Source organism: Neltuma alba, unplaced genomic scaffold (assembly GCF_004799145.2).
Source record: "Neltuma alba isolate B1F8T4 unplaced genomic scaffold, ASM479914v2 tig00001210_pilon, whole genome shotgun sequence".
Lineage (NCBI taxonomy): Eukaryota > Viridiplantae > Streptophyta > Magnoliopsida > Fabales > Fabaceae > Neltuma > Neltuma alba.
This window is the reverse complement of record NW_021632377.1, coordinates 564365-591262: the sequence shown is the minus strand read 5'-3', so window position 1 is coordinate 591262 and position 26898 is coordinate 564365. Positions and strand designations below refer to the sequence as shown.

Sequence of the window (26898 nt, the reverse complement as noted above, 5' to 3'; positions counted from 1 at the left end):
TATTATATTTATCTATTTTTAAGGTGATTCTTGTAATAGTTGATTATGTTAAAAGTTTTATCAAATGGTAGTTTCAGTTAATGCACTTGATTAGTGAGGGTATTTTTAAAAACAAATATTATCTATTTATTATAAATAAATAATTTAATTAATTTTTTTAAATTTATTTAAATTAGTTAACTAATTTTTATATTAAAAAATGGTATAGTATATACTGTTCTTAGTTTTTATATTTAGTATAATAGAATATAAAATGATTTTTATTTATGTTTGTTAGTAATCAAGTCCTCACCTCTTAAAAGCACTTATTTACATAAATTGAGATAAAATTTTACTAATATTTTTGTTTTGTATTTTGTAAATTATGATTAAAAAATTATTTTTGAAACATCTTACCGATACTCCAAACAAGCAGCCAATTTGATAATTGTGAGTTGGTGTCGTTGCAAGAGACGAGCACATAACTCCGGTGGAGTAGCGAAGTCCATTACGGCGTTGCCACATCTTGCGTGTTCATCAAGAAATAATGCCGTGGTACGGGCGACACTCCAATTGTGATGAACTGATGATGCCATCTCTGACCTAAGCCGGCCCCCAACTTGGAAGCCGTGTTGGTTCGGGTCCTTGGGCTCAAGAAGTTGGTTTGGGTCCTTGGGCTCAAGATCTATTTTGAATTAATTTTTTTCAGAATCTCTTAAATTTGTATAAATTTTGATTTTAATTAATCAAATTTTAAACTATAAGTTTTAGTTTGTTAAGAAGCAAAATAGTTTAAAATTTATTAAATTGTAAGACCAATGTTTTAAATGGAAAGAAACTTGATGGATCAAAACCTATGGTTTGATATTTGAGAGATTAAAATCAAAATGAGGATAAATTTGAGGACCAAAAATTGTATTAATTCTTTTTTAAAGTAAAAAAAATGTGGGGTACGGATAATTTTATTTTAATTTAAATATATTTTATTAATTATATCTTATCTTAACATTATTTTGAAGAGAAAATGGTAGAAAAATTACCCATTGCAATATTTATTGTTTAAAAGTGATATCAATGAACAAAAAAACCAGACGAATCGGTAAGTTCAACAAGAAAACCCATCAGTGATCAAGCCTGGTTTTAATGTCACACTGGTCAGAAATTGGATCAATATCAACTTGATCAAAATGAAATAAACTGGTGAAAACCAATGATGACCTACTTTCGATAATTATGTTCTTATTGGTTTTATTTTTCCTCATTCAGCTACTAATATCTCAGTCATTATATTTTGAATGAATTTTAATGATAATTTTGCCATCAATGATTATTTATTTTAGTTTTAAGGAATTATAAAGATAAATATTCTTAATATTGTTGTACTTTGTTATTGTTGCAATCAAATTATTGTTGTATTTTCTTATATTTTGTTATTAGTGATTATTAATGTTATTATATTTTGTTATTTTAAGTTAAATTATATTATTTTAATATGAATGTTTTGACTTTGAGTTGACTCTGATCTGACTCACTGACTCTTGAACCACTACTTCAACTAGTTTAGTACTAGTTTGATTTTTTGTTCCTTATGTAATATATATTTTGTAAAATAAAAACAGTTAATAAATAACCGAAAATATGTTAAACATGGTTAAAAAAAAAAGTTGTCATTCTTCAAGGATTTGAGTACTTTGGTAATAAAGTTTATAATAGAAAAATTTCTCTAAAATTTCCATTTTTAAATGGCATCAATTTTTTAATAATATCTTTGTCAAATTAAATATATAACTAGAATAATATTCTTAATTTTATTTATTTCATTTGCATTCCCATTCTCTGCTATCATGGTGTCTTTAAAATGAGCGGGTCTAAAGGCTTGTTTAGAATAGTTTATAAGTAGGCAAGTAGCTTTTTAATAGTAATTTATAGAATATAAGTAAAAATTTACCTCCATTTACGTAAAACTATTTTACTCCTCCGGTCCTTATTATAAGACCCAATTTGACTTTTTATTTGGTCCTAATTATAAGACCCAATCCATTTTGTCTCTTATATTTATGCATTTTTTTCCAAGATAATCCTTCTAATAATGATAGTTTTAGCCAATATACTTAATTAGCAAAGATATTTTAGGAATAACAACACTTATTTATTATAAATAACCAACTTAACTTACTTCCTTAATCTCCTCAAATAAGTCAATTGGGTCTTATAATTAGGACCGGAGGAGTAATTATGATGACAGATGACGAGAAACAGGGCCTAAGGTCACTTGATTCCTAAGCGAAGAAGCGTAGACTAAAATCACAGATGTTTCAGCCGCGATGCCAGTCGCTCACTTGCAGACTATGAAGCCAATCCCCCCTGACTTGTATAAAATCACTTGACATGTTATGAAGACTTTGGGCAGTGCCTTGTGGGACTTGGCATTGCAAACATAGAAAGCTTGCTTTCTTGAAGATTATGGCATTGGTAGACATGGTTTCGTCAAACAATTGGTTGGTGACGTCTCTTTCCTCGGCTCTTCTCCCTTTGCAAAGGTTTTGAAATCTTCAATCTTGTATCCGATCAAAATTTGGACTTGACACGCGTCGTATTCATGCTCAAGTCATTAAGACCCAGTTTTCCTCAGAAATCTTCACCCAGAATAGGTTGATTGATGCCTATGGGAAATGCGGCTGTTTAGATGATACGCTCAAACTGTTTGATCATATGCCTCAATGGAATACTTCTAGTTGGAACGCTATTTTTAGTACATTGACAAAGTCTGGTAATCTTGATGAGGCTGCAAGGATCTTTAAGTCAATGACGGAGCCTGATCAGTGCTCATGGAGTGCCATGGTATCCGGCTGTGCCCAACATGAGCGCTTTGATGCTCTGAAACTTTATGTTGGCTTGCACGGTGGTAATATTGTGATGAACGAGTATTCCTTTGACAGCGCTCTCAGTGCCCGTGCAGTGTTAGTAGATTTGTATATGGATGTACAATCCATGCTCTGATTTTAAAGTCTCCTTTCTCGTTTGATGTTTACATGGGCTCTGCTCTTATTGACATGTATGGTAAATGTGGGGCGGTGGCCTGTGCTCAGAATGGATTCGATGGCATGGTGGAACGAAATATAGTTTCTTGAAACAGTTTGATCACATAATACGAGCAAAATGGTGCTGCGGGTCAAGCCCTTCTGGTTTTTGTAAGGATGACGAACAATGGGATTGGACCAAATGAGATTACTCTAGCCAGTGGAGTCAGTGCTTGTGCAAGCTTGTCGGCTATTAAGGAAGGTTTGCAAATTCATGCTCGTTTGATTAAATGTGATAACTTTAGGGAGGACCTTGTGTTGGATAACGCATTTTGTTGTGCTTTCAGTATGTATGCTGAGCTTGGTAGAGAGAGATGTTGTGAGAGTCCGGAAACCGATGAGATAACAAGGAGTAATTAATCAGCCTGGTTGTAGTTGGATTGAAATTCACGGTCATGTGCATGTTTTCATGGCAAAAGATAAGATACATCCTTGGGAAAAGGGCATATATTCAGTATTAAAATTCTCTTGGAACAGATGAAGGGAGCTGGCTATGTGCCAGAAATTGATAATGACAATTCCACTGGGGAGGAAAGTGATTTTGAACTAATCTTGTAATGTGAAACGGAAATGCCACTATATGCTGTAATGGAAGTAGACCGGACATTAATAATGAATTACTGGTCCTCGAAGCTTTTCGAGGTACACAAATCGGTAGATGTTGAACCCAAGAAGAACCGGCTTTCCTGCAGTTACACACTTGATTTGGTGATATGATCCTGGCCTCAGTCTGATGGCCAGGACAACTAGTTAAAAACAAGCATCACTCTTACACATCCGAACATACGTAAGCACTTGGCTGTTCAGGGAATCTTACTTCCCCCTCTTAAATGGAATACTGAGGCATCTGAGAAGACAATGATTCTCACATTGTACTCAAATGACAAATCGTTGCATTTTTATCATACGTAAGCATAATACAAAGGCTGAATTGAGATTAAGCTTACCCGATAACCTGGTAAAAAGCCCAAGCTTCGGCTGTCGTCTTTGTCTCAAAAAGCTCTTCCTTCAATTGTGACCCTATTTCATTATTTGTTGAGACAAAACTGATGGATTAGATATTAGGCGAGGACATGTATGCAAAAAGAAAAATGTGAGCATTGGAGGAATCTAGATGGAGAAGAGAGAGACGATTATGTGAATTAAGTATTCATTAAAAAAACAGAAACCAACATATATCAAGTTAGTACAATTTGCTGGTACTGACCAAACCTGTAATAGTTTATATATTTGTGTTGATGTGACACATCTTCTTTGATTTCTATATGCAGAAAAATCCAAGACATGTGAACCCGCAAGAGAGTGGCAGGGTGTTGTAGTAAGCCACAGTCCTCATACGATGACTCCTTAGGACGTCCTCTGCGAGCATCTATATCTAAGAATTATATAGGAAACCAGCCTGTAAAACAGGATGAAGCACAACATGACCGCAACATTCTTCCATTTACTCCTTTCGCCCCCATACCCTTCCTCTTTAAGCACATCTTCGCCAGTCATCACACACGCCCCAAACATGTACTCTAAGCACTTACCTGAGTTGGAGAACTCGTTAATCAGAAGCCCTTCAAAGGGATACTTAAACAATGATATATAATGCATGAAAATCCAGTATTTCGGAATTTCTTGTTTTGATATGAAGTAACCAGAGAACAAGAAGAATGACCCAATGACTCCAGCGATCACTGAGTTTCCCACAATAAAATTAGGCACCAGAGCACTGAAACACACCACAACTGAGTTTGCCGTGTAAAGAACTAACCAAATGAGCCACAGGAAGTGCATAAAAGCTGTGAAATTCCTGTTAAGCCCAACAAGCCAGTATAAGGGTACCGTGAATAAAATGGCTAGGATGAGTAGGAATGGCAAGTAAACTAGGCCATTCGCAATTGCATAGGATGATACTCTGTAGCTTCCACAAGAGGTCTCCTTCATTAGAATCTCCCTTTCTTGCAGGAATATTGGCAGAGCTTCTACGGTCGTTGATAATAAGAATGATAATATGAATGCAAATAAACCTACCCTTTCTTGAGCACCCTCTAGGCCATCCTTGATATTACAAAAGATGGAGCCCAAAACGAGTCCGGAAATCAGCATCTGGATCGTCCTACATGCAAAGAGCTCCTTTGTGCGGAAGATGTTTTTGAAGAACCTGTGGCTGAGAATCATAGTTTCTTTCAATCTAGAATTTGCAAAATCACAGGTGAAATCCATTCCAGAGTTGATTATTTCTTCATCAATTACCTTTGATTGTTGAAAGAGCTGCTGCAGAGTAAACTTACCACTTCTACTCTCACCTTGAACATCACCTTTCTTTTGCTGCATCGTTGCTGGTAATATTGGAGGAGTTTGTAATTGAAATCGCTGACACTTTTGCTGTTTCTCAATGGATTCAATGGACTCAATGGCAAATTCAACAACATTAACATGAAGAGGAAGCTCTAAACCCATTAATCTTAGATTGACACCCAGCAAATCCGCAGGTCCATGGTGTAACACGGAGCCATTGGCTAACAATAATATAGAATTGAGCAATTTTACAATTCTGAACCCAGGTTGATGGATGCTTAGGATTATAGTTCGGCCCCTCGAATCAGCCATGACCTTTAGCATTTCAATGATCTGCAGAGCAGATGTACTGTCAAGCCCAGAAGTTGGTTCGTCAAGAATCACCACTTTGGGATCGTGTATAACTTCAACTCCAATTGAAACTCGGCGTTTTTCCCCACCTGATATCCCACGGGCCCTGTTATCTCCAATTCGAGTCTTAGCAACGTGGCTGAGTCCTAGCTCCTGAATCAGTGACTTGACTCTGCAGCAGAGTTGATCTTGAGGAAGCTTTAGCCTTAGCTTTGCACTAAACATCAAGGTTTCTTCAACCGTAAGTAAGGGAAACAGAAGATCATTTTGGGTAACATACCCTGAAGTCTTACTGAACAGAGCATTATCTACAGGTTTCTGGTTAACCAAGATGGACCCACTTTGTGGGGAAACTTTACCAGCAAGAATCTCAAGCAGGGATGATTTTCCAGCTCCACTTGGCCCAACAACGGCGAGAATTTCTTGCGGCATGGCTCGGCAGCTCACATCCTTGAGGACATGCCTCGCTCCCCCACTGCATGCTTGTTCAAGTTTTGCTTCTTCTTCTTCTTCTGGTTCCTGCTCTTTTTCTTGGTCGATTTGTTTTGGAAATTTGCTGAAGATTTTGAGAGGATGCTCTGTTTTCTGTGTGCGGATCTTGTAGTTGATGCCTATCGCTTCAACCTCACACCCTTGATTCTTCATTGCTTCAATGTCTTTTCTTCTACTCGCTTTGTTTTCCGATCCCATTTGGTTTTGCTTCTCTTATTTAATCCGAAAGGGTTCTGCCTCAGCTACAGACTGCAACAATGAGTGGTAAGAAGGAATTTCCTTGCAATGACACTAAAGTCCTCGAACTTGTATCCATGGTTCACGTGCACTAGTTCTTGCTGTTACTCTAACATGATATAATTCGACATAGAAATTAGAAAAATACAATATTTCATTACTTTTTTTTCAAAAAAAAAAATACATTTCACCTTTCACGTGTCTATTCTTGGTTTCTCTCCCTCTTTTAAATGGACAGCTATTCAATAATCAATACATATATCTTTGGAGCCAAAAGCAAATGTAACACGGATGTGTTGTTAATGGTTTTGGAGAAACTACTTACTGACACGGGTTGCAGAGTGGCCCTTCAACGTGCTTGAGGGATTCTTATTTTAAAGTTACAGTTACTTGTCCTTTGTGCAAAACTAAAACTCTTTTTCCCTTCATCTCCATTCTCTAAATCTGTCTTCTTTCCTGAATCTTGATTAGATTAATGTTCTTTTCTTTTTTAGGTCGGAGGTAATACAGGAAATTCGCTGAGAGAAAATAGTGTCTGAAGCTCTCAGCTATTGCTCCTAACCTACAGGTACCAATACTAAATAAATACTAGTTGCCAGAAATTTACTGTAAAATCCTAAGTACAGTCCCGTAGCATTTTGGAGTGACATGCAAGGAAACTAGGGATTGCGAATTAACGAAGTGGTGGCCCCTTGGGGACCTCAAGTTTGTGGCTAGAATTTCATGATGCTGCAAAACCAATAAAATCTGACAAGAACATCAATTTTTTTTTTTTGATAAACTTAAGAGTTTGGGTGAGCTCACCAGGGCCAGGGCATGCCTCAAAGAGCGCTTACAGAGGTACTTACAGATCGCCCACCAACAAGGTCCTCATATGCAGCGGGATCGAACTCAGACCTTATGGGTTATGAGTCGACTCCTACCAACTGACCAACTCTTGTTAGCACAAGAACATCAATTTAATCCCTCATTATCTTACTATTTATGAAAAAGGTTTATGACGGTTATGTAGAATTTATTTTTGTTAGAAAGTAAAGATCACATTAGGAAGAGAAGGTCCATATGAGAAATGATGACTAATGTAGAATTTATTGGTATTACTAACCAAAGATTTAACCTTTAAGTTATTGAATAATGTGATTCAGTGTCATAGAGGAAACACCCGTGAACTCTATTTCTGTGGTGATTTAGGACCTCTCGCTTGCCACCTTGGCCCACCTATGAACAACTCATAATCCCATATTTACTATTAAGATTATGAATAAAAAAGACAAGAAAGAAAGACAGGAATGTAATAACCAATTCCTCTTAGCCATGCCCGTGAACCTTTCTCTCTCCTGTTTCATTGCATCATTCAATTATTGAACTTCCCACCCGTCCACCCCCCTCAATGTAAAATACTGATTTTTCAGCAGTGTTTTGTTTTATATAGGAAGCTTAGTTTAGTTCTGTTTTGATATTCTGTGTGTTCCTGTAGTAAAGGTTGATATCTGTTTCTATTCTGATACTCTTGGTCCTATTATAAGACCCAATTTGACTTTTATTTGGTCCTAATTATAAGCCAATATTTCTTATATTTATGTATTTTTTTCCAAGATAATCCTTCTAATAATGATAGTTTTAGCCAATATACTTAATTAGCAAGGATATTTTAGGAATAACAACACTTATTTATTATAAATAACCAACTTAACTTACTTCCTTAATCTCCTCAAATAAGTCAATTGGGTCTATAATTAGGACCTGATATTTTATTTGGCATAAAATATCTAAATATATTTTTTGCCAACAAAAATATCTAAGTCTATTATCTCTAATTATCTGAGAAATATGTTATTTTTATTTATCTATATCCCAATTTAATGTAATACTTGTGAATATGATATCGGATTGCTTCCAAGCGGGACCTGATCTATCCGTAAACAAACAAATATTCTCAACTAAAGCATCTTTTTTGTTGTAGCTTTGTGAAGCATAAATGTTGTACCATAAACTGGACAAATCAATTATATTTGATTGCCATATGAGCTCAGTGAAGGCGCTTCCAGATCAGAGCTTCTATGATTTTGCTGCATCAAAGTTATCACCTTGCATTATTGAAGTTGAAATCGAGAGTTTTGATTGAGTTTCCATTTATATCTAATGAAGAGTTGTAGAGTTACACACACACACAGAGATATATAGTGCAGGCAAATCAAACAAAAGAATAATATGCCTTCTTGGGGATTACTAATTACTATCTTGTTTATTGCTGTGGAGGTTCTGTAAGGCCATTGTTTATTAGACTCTAGACGTAGGATCCTACTGGAAGTAAAATCATTAGCTATGAATCTATGATCCAGTAATATTCATGTCGTTATTAGCTCATTTTGAGCTGAAACTCATTGTTATTGTGATTTTTTTTGCCCCTCTCAATTAGAGTCAGAACTCAGAAATGTGGAATTTGGGAAAAGGACATTGACATTTGACAGAAGGAAGTCAATCCATTTGATTCCATTCCAAGCAAGTTATTAAATCTTCAAGATTCATAAATGTTCTGGTGTTTCTTTATATAACTAACCCCCTTGGTTTGGTTTGGATTGAAAATTTGAATTGAAAAGATTAGTTAGTAATATATATATATAAGGTTAATATAATTTTTGATCTCAAAATTTGAGCCCATTTTAGTTTTGGTCCCTTAAATTTTAAACCTGTGATTTTAGTCCTTGAAACTTAGTCTGTCTTGAACTAAATTATAGGGACTAAAATCATATGTTTGAAATTTAAAAGACTAAAACCAAAATCGATTAAAATTTCAGGAACTAAAAATTATATTAACCTTATATATACACTCCTTTGGTCTATAATATAAGACCTATTTAACTAATGTGATTAGATTAAGAAAGTTAGGTAAGTTAGGTAATTATAAGAAATATGACATGTTTTTTCTAAAATATCATAATCATTTTTCTTAATATCCTTCCCCCTTCCCTTATTTGATTATGGTTGATGAAGTATTCATAGGGGTAATTTAGAAAAAATTGATAAATATGAGAAATAGGTCTTATATTTAAGATCAAAACTAACTTAACAATTGGGTCCTATATTAAGGACCGGAGGAGTATATATATATATATATGTATATGTATGTAAGACCCAGCCAGCTGACTCCAGATATTGCTGACCCTGATTAACCTTAATTAATTTAATGGGTAGTTTGTAGGAGAGTAATAAAACTTAAACTGGGATTGATTTAAAATTATATTTATTAATATAACGGAGAATTTTTTTTTCCTTGGAGGCTTTTCGGTTATGTCAATTTGTCAAGATTAAATTATTTTCTGGTTTTTTGGTTGTTGGGCCAAAGTCAATCGTATACTATAAAATCGTTGACAGCAAAATTATCATTAAAACAGTAATTAATGTATAAAAAAAATTAAAACAGTAATTAGACGTCAGGATTCGTTCAAAGGTTAGGGATTTGCATTTCTCGTTTTCTTTTTTGGCCAAAGGTAGGGATTTGCATTTCAAAATCCATAAATTGTACTCCTCCGGTCCTAATTATAAGACCCAATTGACTTATTTGAGGAGATTAAGGAAGTAAGTTAAGTTGGTTATTTATAATAAATAAGTGTTGTCATTCCTAAAATATCCTTGCTAATTAAGTATATTGGCTAAAACTATCATTATTAGAAGGATTATCTTGGAAAAAAATACATAAATATAAGAGACAAAATGGATTGGGGTCTTATAATTAGGATCAAATAAAAAGTCAAATAGGGTCTTATAATAAGGACCGGAGGAGTATTAAAAATAATTTTGCATTAGATCCAAGAGATTAAGAAAATTGGAAAATTGATAATATATTACAGTGTCTTCTTCTTCTTCATTTTTCTCTTGTCATGACCACCTAGACACCGTCATCCATTCATCATTAATATCTTTTTAAGTGGGTATCAGAGCATAAAAATGAAAAACAATTTACTTTTCCTTATTTGAGGACAAGCATTCTTAAATAAATAAAAAAAAGAAAAAAAAAGTATGATACGTCTCAATCATAGAAGTGTGAATTGGGCATGCTTAAGTGGACCGAAAATTGGAAAAAAAATTGGCAAAATTTATTTGTTTTGTGTTAATTTGAAAAAATGGTTTACTAACCATAAATCATTGTTTTTTAACTTAACAGTAAGTATATTCTTTTTTGATAAAGCTTAGGATCAAAAAGTGATTACTCATCTTAGTCAACTTTTGCCAAAGTTGAGTCACATATATTTATTATAGTTTTCTACTATAATAATTATCAGATATTGAAAACTAACAATTACTATAAACTAAATTTTACACCTGTATAATGCATGAGGATATTAAATATTAATGTGGGGGAAATGGAATGAGTTTGAGAGAATATTTTAATGAGTTGAATTAAAAAAAGTAAACAAAGTAGAGCTACAGAAACAAAATAAACTGTTACTTTTTTTTTTTTTAAACCAAACTGTTACTGTTTATTTGAACATATATTATTTTTCAATTGTATGATATTTTCTTATGATTTTTTTTAATAATTTTGAATACATGTTTATACCAGATAACTCCTCTGACTAATAATTAACTATTAATTAATATTAATAATTAATTAAAAATAAAATTTGAAACGGAAATGCCGTTAGATGCTACAATGGGATGAAATATCAAACTCATTTGATTGTTGCTCAGCGGAATCAATTCTCGATTAACCTTTCTGTTCATGCGAGTTGGAAGAAGGCCAAATACTGATCCTCAAAACCTTTTAAGGTACACAAATTAGTAACTGTTGAACTCTGAGCAGACTCTTCTAGTTACTACAGGCTTCATAGCAAAAAAATGAATCAGCTTTCTAGCAGTTACACTCTAGAATTGGTTATAGGATCATGGCCTCAGTGTAATTGCCAGGACAACTAGATTTTACGGATTACGAAATAAACATGTGAGATAAGTTTTGTCTCGATTTACATGAAACACTCTTTTTAAGTGCTTTTCGGGGTTCACAGACAACTAAAAAACAAGCATGGCTCTTGAATATCTGCTGCATTTGCAAGCACCTGGCTATTCCAGAATTTTTTGTTTCTTGACGGGAATACTGAGGTATCTGAAAGGACAAAGATTCTCGTATTGTCTTCAAACTATTGTACTTCTACGATCTTTAATATAATACCTATTTAACTAATTAATTATATTAAAAAAATTAGGTAAGTTAATTAATTATAAAAAATTTGACATGTTCCTTCTAAAATACATAATCATCTTTTTAGTATCCTCTTCCCTCTCCTACTTGATTATGATTAAGAGGGGTATCAATAGGGGTAACTTAGGGGTAACTTAGAGAAAATTGATAAATATGATAAATAAATCTTATATTTAGGATCAAGATCAACTCAATAATTAAGTCTTATATTAAAGACCGGAGGAGTATTTCTTGTCTTTTTCATAACGAATTCTTATATTTCTATTATTTGATATAAACTCTCCTTTAATTGGCTGATTTCAGTTGCCAGACATGTACTTCAAGCATAATACAGAGCCAGAATAGGCATTCCCTTGTAAAAAGCTCCTCATTCAGTTATAACCCTATTTCAGTATCTGTTGATATCATGGCAGGTTTGGCCAGAGGCATGCCATTTTTCTAGCTATTGAAATGTTCAGGATTTTTAAAACTGCGAGAATGGGGAGCGATTAAAGAATACCTTATGAAACATGATAGTATCTTGAACACCCAGTCCTGTTTTAATCACAAGCACTGGGCTGCAAGGCTGCTAACCATGAGAGCTTCCTCCCACCAGTAAAAAGGAAGTTGGAGAATCCTTAGCAAGGTGATATGGAGACCAGATACGAGGAAGTTGCCAGGTATCATGATATCTTACTTGCTTCATAATATAATACTACCTCAGATCCTTAATATAAGATTTGGTTGACTAAAGAAATTATTAAATTACTTAATTAGAACATATATTACATGATCTCTTTAAAATACTTATATAGATTATTAGATTATACATCATTTAAGGAAAATTAGTTTAAAAATAAATAAATATGAATAATTTAAAGTATTTTATTAACTTTCTTAATTATTCAAAATTAATTAACTGAGTCTTATATTAATTATCAGAGATAATATAACAATCGACAGTGGAGATACTTTGCACTCAGATGCTGCCTTGTTTGGTCATCATGATTCTGGATATCAAGAACTATATTTCAAGCATGTTGATCCTTTAGGAAGGACCTTGAGAGATAATTTAGCTAAGGCCTTGCAACATTAAAAGCAATTCGAGGTTCTTCTTAGTTCTGCTGCGCGTTCATGTTCTTTAAGATATCATTCTTGAACGTAACTCCATTCAGTTGTTAAGAGGCTATGTTTTATTGTTTTTGGTCCTATTGATCTATTTCGTAGTATGTTAGAAGCGCTGGGTTTGCAAGACTACAACAGAACCTCTAAGCTAAACTAATGTCGCATCCTTTTGATAATAAAACCAGAAATCTATTGGGCAATCTAAAAACGGGTGTTTTTGACTCAAATCAAAACTACTAGTTGATCAAGAAACCAAAATTAGCTAACCACATTTAAAGAAGGGAAAATGGCAAAAAAAGACTGCCAAAATATAGATATTGTAAATAAGAACCCATGACAACATTAATACGAGTTTTGACAATAATTTTTATAAACCGGTGTTGTGTGCAATTTTTTTTATTTTGATGATTTTTTTTATTTTGCCGTTTCTCCTTTAAAGAAACAAACACTTTAGCAGGTGACACAAGCTACAAGTTTGAACAGTTTTGTCTGGCACTGGAGTGCTCAAATTCAAAGCTCCACTGTCTAATCTTCTAATGGACAAGAAAATTTATTGTGAAGCTGATGAATCAACTGGTTACTTTATTACATAGTCCCTGAGTATCTGAGTTAATTAAACTACTGTTTTCGGTTCTTGATACAAAAATGAGATAACTGATTTGAAAATATTAAGAAAATTAGTTAAACTAGTTATTTATTACAAATGTGACGATGTTTCTAAATTATTATCTTCAATAATGTGTATTAGATAATTACACAATCAATATAGATATTTTGAAGGGAAAAAAAAAGAAAAAAAGTGAATTAAAATCTTATATTTAAAACCAAATTCAATCTTAATTAGTTCTTATACTCCTCCGGTCTTTAATATAGGACTCAATTGTTAAATTGGTTTTGGTCCTAAATATAAGACTCATTTCTCATATTTCTCAATTTTCTCTAAATTTACCCTATGAATCCTTCCTCAACCATAATCAAGCAGAAGAAGGAGAAGGGGTATTAAGAAAGATGATTATGATGTTTTACGAAAAACGTATCACATTTCTTATAATTAACTAACTTACCTAACTTTCTTAATCTAATCAACTTAGTTAAATGAGTCTTATATTAAGGATCAGAAGAGTACTACCTCCGGTCCTTAATATAAGACCCCGTTTGACTTTTAGTTTGGTCCTAATTATAAGACCTCAATCCATTTTGTCTCTCATATTTATACATTTTTTCCCAAGATAGTCCTTCTAATAATGATAGTTTTAGCCAATACACTTAATTAGCAATGATATTTTAGGAATGACAATACTTATTTATTACAAATAACTAACTTAACTTACTTCTTTAATCTCCTCAAATTAGTCAACTGGGTCTTATAATTAGAATCGGAGGTAGTATTAAATAGTGGAGATAGTACATGAATCCCTTTCTATATCCTTTTTTATGAGTTCAATGATATGAGACTTGCAGATCCCTCATTGGCGCCACGAGATGCATATTTACTATGCTAAAGTTTAAGAAAATGTATGATTAGTGTAATTTTTCAAAGTAGTTAAATATTAATTTGAAAAATTAATAATAAATCCCTAAAATTTGGTAATAACTTTTAATTTTTTTAAAAATAATTTAATTATTACAATCTTTTAATATATGTTTTCTTCACGCTCAAATTTTTAAATGCACTTTTTTTTTGGGTATTGAATTTAAACAAAATCAAATATAAATTGTGGAAGTATAACATAATCCCAAAACCATAAGAGCGAATTCATAAATTGATTCGTAGCAAATTGATGTGTCTCCTCCTTCTTTTTGTTTGGTTATTGTGATCATCTCGCGCTGCGCCAAAATTATGGTGTGATAACTGATAATGGTAATTCGAAAGTGCAACGATTAACGACCGCAAGTTCCTGTGGCGGGTGTGAAGTAGCCACTCATCTCCATCTCCATGCAGCTCCACACTGTCCCTCGCTCCCCTTGTTCCTCTGGTAATGCATCGCTCTCCTCGTAATTCGATTCTGATTAAGGTATTAGGTAACAAGCTAATTAGCTTATAGCTTCCTTTCCTTAGATGAACTCGGACTCAAAATGAAGTGATCCTGATAAGTTAATTATGATACATCACTAGAGTTATCTGATTCTTAATGAGTTTTCGTTTGAATTAGTGTTGATAGGTTGGTACCATTAAGAATCGTGCTTATTTCAGGTAGTGTGTTTTTTCTGGTGGGTCATCAACTAAGCAAGTGGAAGGCTTATAACGGATGTAATTTGGATAGTAGATTTTTTGTAAGTAGGTTCTTTCATAAGAATCAGAAGGGTAACAAGAAATTTATATCAAAGTGCATTGGAGTACCCATATCCTGTTCAGCTGCAATTAGGAGTGGTTCCTTCATACCTTCTAAAGAGCAGCTAAATGATGCGCGATTGATATATTCCGTTGCTCCAGCCATGGGCCACAACCAGGTATATTTTGCTAATTCCTTCATTGTTTCACCATTTTTTTTCATAATCATGGCATGGTAGCTAAATATCTCACAAATTTGTAGTTCTGCGATAAGTTTATTGGCTGATTGTAATCGATTCAAATTCATGGCATGAATTGGTGATATTCAGTGAAAGAAACCGGTGGCTTTGAGCCATCTTCACAGAAACTGTATTATTTTATCTGCACCAGTCCCTTCCCCAATTACCTTTTTGTTACTTTTATGATTAAGTAGGCAGTTGACATAGTTAAATAATCATAACAAACTAACTTCCTCTAATATTTAGTTAATAATTTTGTGCTGGCTAAACACGACTGGCACAAGATGAAGAGGACTGATAGAATCGGACGGAAGAAGTAATTTGTTGAAAATATGTAGATTGTGTCTTTAATTTTTCCTTAGTGCCTTTCTCATCTCTATATAGTATATATGCAATTATGGCTGCCTTAGTGATGAATTATCAACTAGCACCTAAGAGAAAACTATAGATGGGAATAGGTATGCCTTAGTTATGCTCGTTGTATTTTATTGTTATTATATATCTATTGATGGGACACAATTAGATTCTTGCTACTCATATATTTCAAAATAAAATTATGAAAGAAGCGACCATTTTGCTGTTCTTTTGCCCTTTTTTTTTTTTTTTGAGTTATAGACTTTGATGGAGACTTTATGCTCTTAGGCGCAACAGAATGGATCTTTTCTCCTTTCTCATTTCTTTATGTTGCTTCAATGTTTCATCCCATCACACTAGTTTGACTGTAGCCCATTTCTTGCAGGAATCTCATCCAGAATCACATTTAAGGGTTCCTGCAATTGTGAATGCTCTTGAAGATATGAAACTCACTTCAAAGGTGCTAAGAAATGAACCCTGCAATCAATCCTTTATTTACAAGAATGCTTTATTTTCATCTATATTGGTCTTTGCTATATCTCCTTAACCAGGTTGTAATGCAAAAACAGTGTTATGATTAGTCGTACTCGTACAGTGGCATCTTATGGTATAAGATAAAAGTTCGCTCATTTGTGCAACCACTTGTTTAATGTAATCAGTTCCGGGGCTCTGAGATCATTGAACTTCAAAACTTTGAGCCTGCCTCAGTAGATGACATTGCAAGTGTTCATGCAAGAGCCTATGTATCTGGCCTTGAGAAGGTAGGCTTTTATCTTTTTCAAGTAGTTCTCCTTCACTTCAAACATCCCTGTTAATAAATTCTTTTAGGCTGTGCCTAGAAAATTAGTATGCTAAATTGCTGATATCTCTGAAAATGCCCATGCCTTCTGTTATCGGTGAATGTGTGATACTGAACATCATCTTTTGTGGGATGAGTTTATGTCTTGCACATGGTTATCTATTCATTAACTTCATTTTATGCATATTTTCTTCTGGTTCAATTGTAAAATGATATAAAAACAAAAATTATGGATAAATTTTACTACCTAATTGGCTACCCAGCAACAGATAAATTATTAATATCTTTATTTCAGTCAGTTCTCTATGACCTATTTTTCACGTTCTGGTACAGTCCCTTTGTGCTATTAATAAAGTTATGCTCCTCAAGCATTTACCTTTTGTATTTTATGTGACTTTAAATTAAATAGAAAATTATACTTCTAAACTTTTATAGTTCTCCCATCTGAATGTTTATAGGCTATGGATGAAGCTTCAGAGAAAGGACTTATTTTCATTGATGGCTCTGGACCAACATATGCTACATCCACTGTAACACTTTGAAGTTGTTCTTTTTTTTGTTTCCCCCCCCCCCCTGTTTTCCAAGCTTATATATTTGCGGAACATCATTCTATTCAAACATTATATGTTGTTGTAGTAGAAGACACATCTGTCCTGCATGGAGTACTGTGATGTGTTCAACCGCTTGTTCTCTGATGGTGGTGCTAATAATGCAGACATTCCAGGAGTCATTAGTTGCTGCGGGGGCAGGATTAGCCTTAGTTGACTCAGTGGTGACGTCTCCACCTGGCTGACCATCTATTAGTAATAATCTGTGTGTGTTTTGGGGAGGGGTAAGTGGGTCTGTGGGTGGATCATTGGATATATAGATTCGTGTTTAATGGGAAAGTTTGAACTTATATCCATTTACATTAAATGTTGATTCCAACAGAACATAATGCCACCATTCAATTTAGACTGTTCCAAACATGCTGTCAAGTTGATTTCAAATTAAGCGTAACATATTTTCTTTTCTCGACCTTGTAGTTCCTCTGTCTATAATTAATTTTTGCTAGGATGTTCTTAGGCTGATTTTGATCCCATAGATGCATAGTTTGATCTATGTATCTTTCTTCTAAGCGAGAAGGGGGAGGGAGCTACAAGTTTCACAAATTATGGAACCAACCTCTGTGAAGGTTTCTTCCATACATTCTAAACACGCTGGATAATAAGTTTTAATGTTTATTTTCATATTCAGGTCGCGGCTTCAAAGGACAGCCAAGATCCACCCACTGGTTTTGCTTTGATAAGACCGCCTGGACATCATGCTGTTCCACAAGGGCCTATGGGCTTCTGTGTTTTTGGAAATGTGGCCATTGCTGCTCGTTATGCTCAACGTGTACATGGACTAAAGCGTGTGTTTATAATTGATTTTGACGTCCACCATGGGAATGGGACAAATGATGCTTTCTATGAAGATCCAGATATATTTTTCCTCTCTGCTCACCAAGTAAGACAAAAGTTGGTTCAGATTTCTAAATATAATTCCTGTGCTTTATTGATTCCCAAGGTTCTTATGAAAACTTGGCTTTTCTTTCCATGATTTTATTTATAGCTGTTGAGTTTTAGAGTCCATGTCACTCAGAGTTATCATTAGTTGCATAATGTCAGTTCTGGGTTTATGGGACATTGACGAGACATGTCATTATGCTGGACATAGGGACATGATGAAACCGGAAGAGTCCATATGTAGTTTCAAGTGTCGTATGGTGTCTCACCATGTCTAAAATGAGTGTCCAACACGGGTTAGATATGGTAACTACTTTTCTGAAGCTTCCCTGCAGGCCTACTTAATAGGGTAGAAATAGATGTGCTGCTTTTATTTTATTTTATTTTTTTAAAAATATATATATGTTTAGCACTCATTATAAGCTTAAATTAAGTGATTTTTTGCATATTGGAAAGCTCTTAATCTATGGCTGTATTTGTTCAACCAAAATAAAAAATTCTATGGCTATATTTGATCATTTTTATGACTCAGGATGGAACCTACCCTGGCACTGGTAAGTTTGATGAGGTTGGAGCTGGGGATGGAGAAGGAACCACATTAAACCTGCCTCTACCAGGAGGATCAGGTGATACGACTATGAGAACTGTGTTTGATGAAGTCATTGTGCCTTCTGCTCAAAGATTTAAGCCAGACATTATTCTTGTTTCTGCTGGGTGAGTCTTCTATAAAACCATTGTTATCAAAGCAAAGATAGGATAAAAAATGATGCTAAGTGAGATTGGAAAGCTTATTTTATTCATCTGAGCAAATCAATATATACACAAACTTGGAGCCTTACTATAATGGCTTACTAATGCTATCGTTCCTACATTAATGATATAGTCCCCATGATTATGCTGTTATGATAATACAATATCTACACCAAAAATTAAAGAATGTTGCTATTCTGACAAAAAAACTATTAAAGATAAAGGCGAACTGAATCTAACCATAAAATTTGAATTAGCTCCGGAAAGCAATAAACTCCCTCGTATTATTTGTTGTTGCTGACAGAGTCTGATTTGGAATTCCTTTTGATTTCGTTTATTAGGTATGATGCTCATGTTTTGGATCCACTAGCCAATTTACAGTACACAACAGGAACATACTACATGCTTGCGTCCAATATAAAACAATTAGCAAAAGAATTATGTGGAGGCAGGTGCGTGTTTTTCTTGGAGGGAGGGTATAATCTCAAATCCCTTTCACATTCAGTGGCAGACTCATTCCGTGCTCTTCTCGGTGATCGGAGTTTGGCATCCGAGTTTGATGATCCAAACATCCTGTATGAAGAGCCATCAAGAAGGGTTAAGCAGGCAATCGATAGGATAAAGGCCATACATTCCCTGTGACGTTCCAAGTGAAAACCAGATCTACCTTGCACGTAATTTTTCCTTTTCTACCTCTCAATGACTTGATGCATTGATGCGTGTGCTTGGTCCCACTTCACAAATACTACCCATTGAAAATAATAGCTTCCAAAAAAGAATCATGTCATTTTGATATCTTCCTTATCAGTAACTTCTTTTTAATCTCTCTTAGGTCTCACAAGAAAATCGTGCAATTCCTAACGTGCAGGTAAATAAACAGAATGGAAAGATATCATGCAGTGGGGTCTTTAATCGTTGTGGAAGACAGCCTAAGGAGGTGCCTGGTACGAAAGCAACGAGAGTCTTAATGTAAAAGCTTTGTAACAATAAGACAAAGTTGTCACATTGAAAAGATGCTTTCACAGTATGCTTCAATGTATGATTACTATTGGACTTCTGAGGCAGAAGATAAGTTTCAAATGCCATAATTGTAAGGGCTAAAAACAGTTTAAAACGTGTGGCAGGATCAACTTGGTGCCGACCACAGGTGACCTAACGAGAACTTCACGATGTTACAATCCACAAAGCATATACTTATGTTTTAGATAAGCATGATTATGTCTTATGAAACTGATACTAAACCATAAAGTCGTTGACTATGGTTGGCAATTGTTTACGTAATGGAACCAGATTCCCCCTTTACTTTTGTTTCTTTTTATCTTTCATAGTACTAGAAAGGTTTCAATAGAGAATACAGAACCACAGATAGAAGAAAAGGAAGTTTAGTGGAAATGCAGGTAATTGAAGAAAAAAGGTGATGATGATCACTTTAGTTACACGACTATCCCAATTTTATAAGTGCTCACAAACTACAGATTTTAAACATGGGAAGCAAAGGATAAAAAAACAGCCTGTTTGCAAGAGTTTGGCAGGTATGAGACTTGGCCGTAAAAAATGATCCATTAACTCATTTTCGTCAAAGGAACCTTCTGGATCCACGCTGGCACAATTAATTTGACCGGACTGACTTCGCGGATGACTTGTCCTTTATGTATCTTGGGTTCATGGGTAGAGTAAAATTGTAAAACAGAATCTGGCAAAAAGAAATTGCAAAAATGATTTTGTTTTGGGTGATAAAAAGAAGATTATTTTAATCACCAAAATACGTGTGCTGAACAGTGATTAGGAGGGAGGGTATATGATTATGTTGATAAGCACCGCGTTAAACTTGATTCTTACTTCTTCCTTATGAATTGCTTCCACAGATCTGGTGGGAAACCACTTTCTTTTGAAAGGGAGAGACAGCTGCTTAACGTTACTGTGCATCATGGATTATGCTTGCCTGTAAGACAAGAAATGATTAAAAAAAAAAAAAAACTTTTAAGAACTAAATGTAAATTTTTTAATCTATTCCTGGCAAAAACATTTTTTTTTAATCTATTCTGACTTAAAATGTAAATTACAGAAGCTGGTTTTGTTAGGTTTCAGGACCCTACTTTCTCATGATGGATAGTCCCCATAGCGCCGCCTTTTTACAGCAAGTTGCGATAACTTCATGCTTTCTTTCTTTTGAATCATAATCAATCAACCAGAAGCTTTCTCACTCCTTCCCTTCACCTATATATATATATATATATATATATATATATATATATTTCTCTCTATATATATTACCAAGCTAGAGTGATGTGTCAAAATATAAAATTTATTATGGGAAGTGAAAGGGTGAATCTTCCACCTGGCTTTGTCTTCTCTCCAACAGATGAAGAGCTAATCCTTCACTTTCTTTATCCCAAGGCTTTCCTTCTACCCTGCCATCCCAATATCATCCCTGACTTTGATCTCTCTCTCTTTCACCCTTTCCAACTCAGCGGTATGTGTGTGTGTTTGTTTTTCATGTCTGTCTGAAATAACAGTTGTGATTCTTCGTTAAACCTCGTGCATGTATGTGTTTGTTTGTATCAGGAAAGGCGTTTTCTTGTGGAAACCAATTCTATTTTTTCTGCAAGTATAAGAAGAGAAGAGTGACAGAAAGTGGGTATTGGAAGGAAATAGGTGTGACTGAATCAGTAGTTTCAGCTGAAGGCAAGAAAGTTGGGATCAAGAAGTATTTAGTGTTCAAAAGTGGAGAAGCTCCCCATGGTACTGAAACCAGTTGGGCCATGCAAGAGTATCATCTTTGCTCTTCTGGGTTTAACATTCAAGGAAGCCCAAAACCTGTAAGTTAGTTATTTAGTTTTATATAGTTGAGCCAGTATATATTTATATGGAAAGATTGAAAATTGAGGGACTCTCATGTTCTGTTTATTGAATCTGATAAAGGATCATAAAAGTAAATGGGTGCTGTGCCGAGTCTATGAAAAGAAGATGGATTCTGAAGATGATGATGATGATGATGATGATGAAGGTGGAAGTACAGAGCTTTCATGGATGGATGAAATGTATATGTCGACGTTGGATGATGAAGAAGAAGAAGAAGAAGAAATTAGCTTCCCTAACTAGTTTCAAAGCTAAATTACATGTACAACACCTAGTTAATTACATTCTTTGTTGCTATTGTCTCTTCAACCTTCTGTACCTTGCATGTTAGCTTTGCAAATGTCAAATCTTTTTTTATTAGGAAAAAAATATATATATTTAGTTTTTTATTTTTATACAATGTTTTAATTTGATCCCTTAATTTTAAAAGGCATATTTTTATTCTTTAATCCTAAAATCGTTAGTCTTAAATGATGATTTTATGTAGCAGTCATAATTGTTTTAAAAATTAAACTTAATATATAAATATCTGAAAATGTTTTATCAATACTCAAAATTTAAATATCATTATTTTTTGTTGTTGACATAGATGTGGGCGTATGTCTGAGTCCTCCCTCATCCAGGCTGCTGAAGCCTGAAGGCATAAGGGGCAAAGCAAGAGATAAACTACAAGCTAAAGGCAGGCATGCTCCTATTGATAATAGAGTACCACCTCCCGTCTTTGGCACATTTGTTTGAACAGTTTTAGGATTAAATGACTAAAAATATGTTTTTTTGATTTTAAATATACGATTTATTTTATAATGTAAAATTACATTACAAATATAATATAAAATAGATCTTATATTTAAAACCGGAGGAGTATTAAGAGATTAAATTGAGACTTTGTATAAAATTAAATGATTAAAAACATACTTTTGCCTATTTATTATTATATTTCTTAGCTAGTATGATGGTGCCTTATAAAAGGTAAAACTTTTATTATTCGAAAAACAATCGATTAAAAACTAGCAGAGGATCATATGTTTGGTTCACACGACACTATAAGGACAAAAATTATACCGTATCTTCTTTTTCTGTTTGGACTGATTTTTTTTCTTTTTGCCAACCTGTTTGGACTGATATACCATACCTAAATATGCCGCAATCATTTTATATACAATAATGTGTTATATAAAATTTACATAAGAATTTATTATTGTTTTCACTAAAATTAGACAAGTGGGAGTGAATTTTGAACTTGTAAAAAGATTTCAAAATATAGTTGCAAGATAAATTAAGTATGAAAAATACATATATTCTAAAACTAATTATCTGAATTTTATCCTTTGTTAAATGAGATTAGAGCTCAACTCATATAATTTCAGCTAATATGATACACAAATAAATGATATAACTTAATTGAGTCAATATGGCATTTATAGACTATAGTATTAAAAATCAAAATAATCAATACGAATAATTCTTAGTGGTTTAGTTTTTCGGCTAAGATGAATGAGGTTAATATGGGCCTTAACAGGCCACAACTGATTTAAGCCCAGGCCCAAAATAAGCCCACTCTGTCAACAACCCTAATTCCGATCTCTCTATAAATGTCTGAACTCCGCATGGACTGAACATGGCCGACTTCTTTTTCCTGCCTTTCTGTGCTTCTCTGTCTCTGAAATTGTGTTGCATTGAACGTTTCGAAACGTTTGTTTTTAACCCATGAGAGATTCGGCAGCCAACATTAACTTAGTCGAATCTCTGATGAACTTGGACCAAAAGACAAACGTTTTTGGATTCAATTCTCGTTGAGATTTTAGGAGGAGGAAACTATATAAAGCAAGTTCAGCTTCTTGATTGGACATCGACGTTGAAGTTACGGTCCAGTCAATAATATTCACAAACTTGCGATATCCAATTCGCCAGTGTCACTCGCCTGATTTTGATATCTCGTGATATTTTAGGCCCTTTTATCACTGGCACATCTCTGTTCGTCACTCTTAGTAGTAATTTTATTAGCGAGTGGTACCTACTTTGAGCAATATTTAGGGTTTTTGTCAGTTAAGCAAACGCACTCTGTCCCAAAACCGTGTTTAGCACGAATGTTTTGAGGCAATTTCTTCGTTTGCAATAGTAATGGAGTTAATGAAATTAGCGTTTCAGATGCTCTCATCCAGCAAACTCGCCCATGTGGTTTTTTCGGATTGGTAACCATATCGGGCACATTGTTGGAGTACAAATCACTTCGTACGATCCAAGCACATTTAGGGTTTCCGTTATCAGAAGCTATATAAGGGGTTGGACGTGCTTAGAATGAATGATTATGATACTGGGAGCATCCTTTGATCACTCGGCTAATAGGAATGGTTGAGAAGTGGCCTAACGGAAATGCGTTTGGCATTATCACCCAAACAAGTGTTTCTGTAAAGGAATTTGGATTTTTGAAGGGATATTAATGAGGTATGAAGGCCGAAGCGAAGCATTTGGGTCTTTCTGCCCAGGTATGAAAACTGAAAAGCGAACCGGTCGGTGGAGGGATTCAAGGGTTAGTGGGTGGTCAATTCAGAATTGCAAAACTGTACATAATCTAACAGAACACTAAAATAAGATGGATGGCTACTCTTGTAAGGTCAGTAAAAAAAGTTTACTTGAGTTTTAAATTTTAGTACTCCTCAGTCCTATTATTTAGGACCTACTTTTCTAAATATAATACTCATTATATTACAAAATGAGTTCTAGAGTATCAGGTATTTTTGGATGTCGTTCGGTGGTAGCTTGTCCTTGATGGAGGCTGAAATTCCAAACGGGACCGAAAGTGTGGTTCATATCTCTAATTTGAGCTTATTTTTATGAAATAAGCGGGTGCAAACAAATCCTTGTTCAGAGAACACAGCCACACAGGCAATTTTGGACATTAACTAAAATTTCAACCTTGTCACATTCATGGGCCGATCTTTGGTATATTAGGTCAAAAGATAAGTGGCAGTTATGTGATGACATGATTGCAATTAAGATAATGGACCTACTCTTTTACATTTCTATTTGGTTTTGGAGGGCAGCAGTTGGAGAGAAGATGCCCCATGAAAATAAATAGTGATAATCATGGGATAAGAATGCCGAATAGGACCGACAAACCAGGATGAGCTATTGTTTTCTCAAGTTTTATAGATATCTTATTTCTCAAATAGTGATTTCTCTAAAGTCAATGCTTTACTAGTTACTAGATAATGAATTAATGATCAGGGAAATCAGGGGAAATGATCAGTTCGGGGATGTTGTTTAAATTCTCCATGCCGCATCATTTCATCATTTGAACTGGACACGTGGTAGGTAAAAGATTCTGTGGAAACATGATGGTTATGCTCCTGAGATCTTTGTAAAATGATTTTATCATCTTCATTCAAATGGAATAACGTAGTGCTCCATATTCTTCTGTAATCTCAAGTCCTCAAAATTGATCAAAATTCCGAATTAGTTGCCTAGACTTGGGTTCCTTTTATGTCCATGTCTTGATGATTCTGATTACATGCAGTATGAGAAACCAGGGGTATCTGTACTGTGCCATATATACTGCAAGAATTCACGAATCAGTGGTTTTCTAATGAAGATGATACTGGTAAAGTCAGGCAATGAATGCATTGTCTTTCTGAGCTTGCATCAATGCCTTTTTGCTTGTTTACGACCACTTCCTGCTTTCCTTTTTTTTCCTTATATTTTTCTTTCTCCTTCACAACCTCATTTAATAATGAGTAAAAAAAAAAAATTTAATTTGAGATAAATTTAATGAGTTAACTACTAATAAGTTGTTAGTTGAAATAGTAAGTGGTATGAAAAGCGCACTTGTTGGGAGAGGCATAAATTCTTTATGCCCTAAGTCTCTACAAGAGAAATCCTTGATCAAATAAAAAATTTAATGAGTTAACTATAATTTTTTTGATTCTAATGAATTAGTTAAAGTCACTTATATTATAAATCAGAAGGAGTATACATGCATTATATTATTATATTTGCAGAGAGACAGCTGACCAGTGACAGATCTAGGAATTTACATAATAGGCTCTGTTTTTTTGAACCACAGATTAATAGCTTTGTTTAAAATTTGCAAAGGGAGGAAAAATTTATTTGGAGGGACCAAACAAAAAAGGAAGAAAACAATTACTGGGGCCATTTATGCTTTTCCTCAATTTTTAATTTAAAACCCATCGGCCCGTTTGTGGGTAATCGTGTGCTGCAAAAGACAAACCATGCTATTGATGAAACTTGATTACTTGTATTAGCGAGAAGGGCATTGTGCTCTTACATCAAAAATTGCAATAAGTCATAAGCAAAAATTTGCTACTTATGACTTTTCAATGGTAAAAAGGAAAAAAAAAAAATAGAGCTGGTGAAAAGTGTTAATAGGTAGAGAAAGAAGTTAAAAAAGAATTGAGTTTCACCTTTATATATAGGACAAGATGAGTGTGTCTTATAGTAATAAATTAGAAAAAGAATAATAGAAAATGCATGAAAAATGTTACTAGAAAGTATAGCATATGAGAGGGAATAAATTATATATATTATTTAATAAAATTCATATTTTTTTATCATTTTATAATTAAATTTACTTTTCTAATAATAATCCAAACAACTCTATTTTTACAAACTGATTTTTTTTACAACAATCAATCTAAATATAAACCATATTACTCAATCTAACTTTTATCAAATCTAACTTTTTAAAAATTAAATTAAAAATATTTTTTTTTACTGCCAATCCAAACGGTTCTTGTATATATTTTTCTCTCTTCAATATTCAACTTTGCTCAATTGCTCTATTGATACTGTTACTCCCTGTATAAATGATCCCCAAACACTGCATTTGGGGTCATAGATCGGATGAGCAGGGGACGCAGAGTATATGGGTTCCAGTTTCCAAAAGCAAAGCTACGATTGAATTGAAATTTCGATCCAACAATAAAGAAAGAGAATGTTTACAATTAATTAAAGACTTTATTCAAAATATGGTAAAAGGATTAATTTTCCTAAATTATTAATTGGCATTCACTTGAAATCTGTATGTGAAAAATGAAATATTAAAAAAGGCCAAAAAAAAAATCTTGTTACACAATATCTGTCATGCACGAAGAATCACGATTCTTGGCTTTACCCATTTGAAATGTCTGCGGATTCATAAGGTCGCCCCAAAGTAGCAAAACAAAAGATCTGCCTTCCATCACATAGGTAATTATAGAATGCCTCCCACTGATATTTCTCTTCCCCTCTCCCTCGTCTGATTTCCCGCCAAATTCACCAGAAAACATTTCCTCTCCCACCATCCCAATCAGGGCGTTCCTTAAAATAGACCATTTTTCTGTACAACATACGCCGCACGAAGCTCACCTTCCAATATTGCACCGGACAACCACCACCTTTATTCCCTTCTCC

The 26898-nt window shown here is 34.1% G+C and overlaps 3 protein-coding genes across 6 annotated transcripts; 2 read left to right on the top strand and 1 right to left on the bottom strand.

The window, feature by feature from the left end:
• Positions 1–4194: 4194 nt before the first annotated feature.
• Positions 4195–26601, bottom strand: LOC114753832 (ABC transporter G family member 5-like). Of its 2 annotated transcripts, XM_028942552.1 has the most exons (3): positions 26596–26601; positions 26134–26140; positions 4195–6343 (listed from the first exon to the last, which is right to left on the bottom strand). In XM_028942552.1, exon 3 carries the CDS (start codon positions 6339–6341, stop codon positions 4407–4409), a length of 1935 nt encoding a protein of 644 aa, XP_028798385.1. In that variant the 5' UTR covers positions 6342–6343; positions 26134–26140; positions 26596–26601; the 3' UTR covers positions 4195–4406. The 2 variants fall into 2 exon arrangements, with proteins under 2 accessions (XP_028798385.1, XP_028798380.1); XM_028942547.1 differs by lacking the exons at positions 26134–26140; positions 26596–26601 and having other exon boundaries at positions 4195–6535.
• LOC114753850 (histone deacetylase 14-like) lies at positions 14557–19932 on the top strand. 3 transcript variants are annotated; one of them, XM_028942570.1, is made up of 10 exons: positions 14557–14705; positions 14924–15180; positions 15980–16054; positions 16254–16355; positions 16852–16923; positions 17109–17165; positions 17630–17881; positions 18413–18594; positions 18972–19304; positions 19499–19932. In XM_028942570.1, the coding sequence occupies exons 1-9, from the start codon at positions 14666–14668 to the stop codon at positions 19270–19272; spliced, it is 1338 nt and encodes a 445-aa protein (XP_028798403.1). In that variant the 5' UTR covers positions 14557–14665; the 3' UTR covers positions 19273–19304; positions 19499–19932. The 3 variants fall into 3 exon arrangements, with proteins under 3 accessions (XP_028798403.1, XP_028798395.1, XP_028798406.1); XM_028942562.1 differs by having other exon boundaries at positions 14558–14705; positions 18972–19300; XM_028942573.1 differs by lacking the exon at positions 16852–16923 and having other exon boundaries at positions 14560–14705; positions 18972–19300.
• Positions 20941–21737, top strand: LOC114753456 (NAC domain-containing protein 104-like). The gene is made up of 3 exons (XM_028942150.1): positions 20941–21103; positions 21196–21449; positions 21553–21737. Exons 1-3 carry the CDS (start codon positions 20941–20943, stop codon positions 21730–21732), a joined length of 597 nt encoding a protein of 198 aa, XP_028797983.1. The 3' UTR covers positions 21733–21737.
• Positions 26602–26898: the final 297 nt, after the last annotated feature.

What these genes read in the sequence shown, in the direction of transcription:
- LOC114753456 (XM_028942150.1), top strand. Translation starts at nt 20,941, where the DNA reads ATGGGAAGTGAAAGGGTGAATCTTCCACCTGGCTTTGTCTTCTCTCCA. An exon ending in TCACCCTTTCCAACTCAGCG is followed by an intron (nt 21,104 to 21,195) that starts GTATGTGTGTGT and finishes TGTTTGTATCAG; the next exon opens with GAAAGGCGTTTTCTTGTGGA. An exon ending in TTCAAGGAAGCCCAAAACCT is followed by an intron (nt 21,450 to 21,552) that starts GTAAGTTAGTTA and finishes AATCTGATAAAG; the next exon opens with GATCATAAAAGTAAATGGGT.
- LOC114753832 (XM_028942547.1), bottom strand. Translation starts at nt 6,386, where the DNA reads ATGGGATCGGAAAACAAAGCGAGTAGAAGAAAAGACATTGAAGCAATG.
- LOC114753850 (XM_028942570.1), top strand. Translation starts at nt 14,666, where the DNA reads ATGCAGCTCCACACTGTCCCTCGCTCCCCTTGTTCCTCTG. An exon ending in ATGTATCTGGCCTTGAGAAG is followed by an intron (nt 16,356 to 16,851) that starts GTAGGCTTTTAT and finishes GAATGTTTATAG; the next exon opens with GCTATGGATGAAGCTTCAGA. An exon ending in CAACATATGCTACATCCACT is followed by an intron (nt 16,924 to 17,108) that starts GTAACACTTTGA and finishes CTAATAATGCAG; the next exon opens with ACATTCCAGGAGTCATTAGT.